Below are 5000 nucleotides of genomic sequence, written 5' to 3' on the forward strand. Positions count from 1 at the left end.
CTCTCTCTCTTTCTCCTCCTCTCTCTCTCTCTCTCTCTATTTATCTTTCTCTGGCTATCTATCTCCCTTTTCGTTATCACGAAATGCTTTTGGTCAACCAGATACACACACGCACGCACGCACGCACGCACGCACGCACGCACGCTTACATATAAACAAATGCTAAATTTTAGAAATGTGTGAGGGCACATTTATTCACATATAATAGACGAATCCATATAGTAGCTCATTCACTAATGAACACCATCACAGTTTCTTCGCCGAACAAAGCAATGTGAATCGCTCTTCTGGGACAGGCCTTCCTTTTCTAGGCACGTACGAACCAGTCTGAGACGGTAACGTCTCCCGCGGGACGACCGCCGATGGCCCGACGCGATTTTCAACTTCGACATTCTCTCGTAAGATTTTTATGCGTGATAAGAGTTCAGTGAGTCTCCTCAATGTGTGCTTTTACCAAAGAATCATGGGGAGATAACAAATCATATACTAAAAATTGATGATATAAAAACATATTTAGTGATGGCCAACAAAAATCTATATAACTAAGTTTCAACAACTCCATTCAATAATTTCATTTAGAAATCTGATTTTTTATTTTGCAAAATAGAAAGAAACATTTTCATTTCAATGTCTGCTGATGTATTTCTACCAATTCTAAAAAATTATGAACTTAGTTAATGATATGAATTGTTGTTAATTTTATATAAAATTTTAAATTTTATCTTAAATATGTTTATAATTTTATGGAATGTGTATGTAGATTATTCCACAGAAGAGAGACGTTTATTATATCTGAGAAATATAAATATTTTATATACGAATATTAATATTCTGTTGCAAATTATAACATAATATTTAATTGGTTTTATCAAATATTTTCTTATTGATAATTAATTAAAGTAGAAATTTCAAGAACCCATTCGAAATTATTATGACAGATGTTATTTTTCGTAGTAACTGAAGATATATTATCAATAGAAAAGATATATTATCAGCATAAGATTCATGAAATAATAAATTAGCGATTGTGAAAATTATTGTTGTATCATTTATGAAGTAATTAATTTGAAATCAAAACATAACAAATTAAATGTATGAATAAATGCAGCTTTTGTATAGATAGAATTATAGAAATTTATTTACTGTATATTTATCATCCATTGTATATGAAGCTAAAGCTTAATAAATAGCAATATTAGTTTTATTTAAACATGAAACAATATTATATCATGACATTTGTCACTGTTTGCTGGCTAAACAGATCAGATTGTACAGCATTAAGGAACATAGGAACACTACGCTGTTTTTGCAAATATTGTTCAATCAAACTGCCTAAATTCGCAGAAAAGTCAGTTTCCAACATATCGACACCCTCTTCACCTACGTGGAAAAACAGGAAATCATTTGGCGACTCTGCATATTGACTCGATAACTTGTAGCGACCTTCCTTTGTTCGGTCCACCCTCCAACCGAATAATTGATAGCACGCTTGGCGGTACTCTTGTGAGGATGCTTTGAAAGCTTCCTTCAAACGCGCTATCTTTATTTCATGCGTTTGCTTCAACTCCGCGATTTCTGTATTAAAAGAAAATAAAATTGTATTGCTTTGTATAATGAAAAATAAAAATATGCTTTATTATGCTTTAATTAAGTTTATCTACCTTGCGTCTGCAACGATGAAACAGTTGTGCCATAATTTCCCGACGCCATTTTAGCACGAAGTTCTTCCACTTCTTGTAACAGAGCCGCTTGTTTTTCCTCTGCTTGCTTCTCCGCCATCGATGCGGGATTCATCGTGAAATGCAGAACTCGGGCGTTGCAGTTGAAATCACCCTTTAATGTGCGATGTTCAAGCTCGCCTCTCAGTTGCTCGATCTCTTCTTTCAATTTATTGCATTCGTTCTTCTGAGTGCCAATTTCGGCCGTTTGAAGATCTGTTTCCAATTTGCTGACTAAATCCCTAAGAAAATTTTAAATATTTTCATGAAATAATTTAATTTCACTGAAGAAGCGCATACAGGGCGCTCAGGAAGTCGTGATACAACCAAGAAGGAAGTCATTCCTCATATAAAAGTCGAAAATATAGAATAAAATATTTTTAAAACTAAAAAAAAAATAAAGCTTGAATATTTGTCAAATATGTTTGCACTTTGCTAGTCTGTTTCGTTCATCCAAATATCCAAATATCCTAATTATTCACGGCTATTTTTATATCTAAATTTGATAATTTGGTAATAGTAATGGATAGTAATAATATAATAATATAATAAGTTTCTAATATTATTTCTATATTTATTTTATTAATCGAAAAATTGTTAAAAATATCTATATAAAAAAATTTTCTTCTATATTTTCAATTTACTTTTATATGAGGAATCACCTTCTCGGTTGTACTATCATTTTTACTCTGTATACGTTATATAAGAATATACCTATATCCATCTATAACACGTTCCAAAGCCGGTATTCTTTCAGTTATTGCATTGTTGCCGTCCACTGTTATCTCTTTCTCATACATATCCAATTGTTGTCTGTAACTATCTCTCTCTCTGGTGACAAGAATCATCTTCTTCTGGAGTCTATTCACGAGCTTGCTCACTTTATCTTTTGACAATGTCATATCAGTAGCCATCTTCCTTGCCTCTTCGTAATTATTTGACAAGTTCTGCGACTCTCGTATAACTGCATCCAACTTCGATCTAAGCTGGCCTTCTTCTGCTCTTAAATCCACTTCAGCTTGCTGAAGTCTATTCAATTCCCGCTTCATCGCCGTTGGTCCTCCAGTAATGCCAATAGTTTCATATTCCTGCAAGCGAAGCACAAGCTCAGATCGCTTTGCTTCTAACATTGCCACTTGTTGCTCTACTTTTTCAGTATGCTCTAGCCTGTAATAAAACGTTTTTCGTTAACTAACTAAACAATATTTTATTTCAAATGCGTTGAAATTACCTTTTTGTCATATTAGCCATTTGTTCTTCTAAAAGTAATTTCTCCCTAACTGATTCTTTTAATACTGCAATCGTCCTTTTTGCAACATTCAATTCTTTCTCCAAATCATTTGCTCTTGCAGCTCTTCCTGCTAATAGCTTGCCCTCTTCCCACAGTGCTCTTTCTGACTCCAGTTTTTCTAGTTTCATTTTCATACTTTGTAGTTCCACATTCAACAATTCATAGTCCTGTTGCATTTTGAGATATTCTTTCATTTTCTCCTCCAGTATTGCTGCTCTGGCTTCCACAGTTTCCAGTTTTATTTGTAATTCATTTGATTCGTTGATATCGTTAGGAGAAGGAGATTTTTCATTTGTAGAAATATTTCTTAGATTCTCGGATAATTTTGCGTTTTCATTTAATAATGATGCTATTTTCCTTTCTAAATTGTTTCTTGCCTAAATAAATACAAAATTAAAATTGATTTAACATAGTTACAAAAAATGTATAATTAATATAAAAAACAATTACTTGGGACCATTCTTTCTCTGCAGTATCATGTGTCTCTCTTACATCCTGGATTGTTCGCCGTGCAACATCAAGTCGGACTTCCAATTGTTGAATAGTTTGTTTATCCTGTTCTGTCTGGATTTGCAAAAGACCTTTCTCCTTCTCAAAGATTTCCTCCATCTGTCTACGTATATTGTGTAACTGTTGTACAGCTGCCTCTTGATGCATCAGTCTGGTCTTTAACGATATAACCTATACAAAAATGTACAATTTTTTTTTTAGTTGAACCAGTATATAGCTTTCTGTACTTAAAATGAAATAATTATTCGTTTAAAATTTTGTGAAATCAAAAAGGAATTAAGTTTTGATGAAGGGATAAAACACTTTTCTTTCAAAGATTTTCTTTCAGATTTATTTAGATTTTTCTTATATTTGAATTATTCTTACCTCTCCCTTCATACGTCGCCATTCCCAAGGACTACCAGGGATAGAGTCAGACTTAGTTTTATTGTTAATGGATGTATCAGATTCATCTAATCTCAGCCGCTTGGGTGAAGTAATGCTGTCTGAACTTTCATTGAACTTCGAGGATACATAGCCAGTTCCTGAGAAACGTATTCCAACGCTTCTGCGATAAGATTCTGTTCCAGAACGTAAGTCTTTTATCATATTAATAATACTCGTTGGATCCTGATCGCTCATCTGTACAAAATTATATTAATTTGTTTACGATATCACATCATTAATCTGATTTTATGACATTAAATGCAGTATGTAAAAATACAAGCATAAAATTTATGCAATAATAAATTAAATGTTAATAATACGTCAATAATCACATTTAACGTCAATAATTATATTATTTTTACATTTTAATAAGATAATTAGTCAGTTTAGCGATTTCAGGTTCAATATTATTGTTTGCAATAAAATGAAGTGAATTCAGATACGGTGAACGCTAAAGTCATGTTCTTTTCTTAATTAAGTATTGTTCATTTTGTTTCTCAGGAGATGCTCAGAATCCCTTCGAATGAACTCCGTACTTGAAATATACGTCACACTATGACATTCATCATATGACATTCATTTTGTTACAATGTAATTAATTGCTTTGTTATAGAAGATAAGCTGATTTTAACGTTTACCGTATTTAGATAAACGATATTGCAAAAACTATTAAAATTATGTTGAGCTTTAAAAGATTATAATTATTATTTGTTCATATTTGTCTTTCCTTACATTTATCTTGTATATTTATTCTTTTCTATTATAATTCTTACAAAATCAAACGAAACACAATAATTACAGTATACATAACAATTCTCTATCGGCTATTAAACTGCATTGAATCACAATATATACAGTAGCGCAACTCTCCTGATTTTGTTTCCCAAAATGGAGTGCGCATGTGCGAAATAAATAAGTTGTCCAGTAACGTCATCTAAATTTCTATCTTACTTCTTCCTTTTTTCGTTCTCTTTTTCAGGACTCGGGATTTTTCAATACGTGGCGCCACTAGAAAATGAACATGATTCATTTCGAGAGGTTCATCTGTCACTAGT

General features: G+C 32.3%; 1 protein-coding gene across 1 annotated transcript; it reads right to left on the minus strand.

The window, feature by feature from the left end:
- Positions 1-1163: 1163 nt before the first annotated feature.
- On the minus strand, positions 1164-4765 carry LOC108694317 (mitotic spindle assembly checkpoint protein MAD1). The gene is made up of 7 exons (XM_018203732.1): positions 4678-4765; positions 3886-4140; positions 3460-3690; positions 2950-3386; positions 2433-2885; positions 1662-1960; positions 1164-1575 (listed from the first exon to the last, which is right to left on the minus strand). Exons 2-7 carry the CDS (start codon positions 4138-4140, stop codon positions 1223-1225), a joined length of 2028 nt encoding a protein of 675 aa, XP_018059221.1. The 5' UTR covers positions 4678-4765; the 3' UTR covers positions 1164-1222.
- Positions 4766-5000: the final 235 nt, after the last annotated feature.

Source organism: Atta colombica, unplaced genomic scaffold (assembly GCF_001594045.1).
Source record: "Atta colombica isolate Treedump-2 unplaced genomic scaffold, Acol1.0 scaffold12, whole genome shotgun sequence".
Lineage (NCBI taxonomy): Eukaryota > Metazoa > Arthropoda > Insecta > Hymenoptera > Formicidae > Atta > Atta colombica.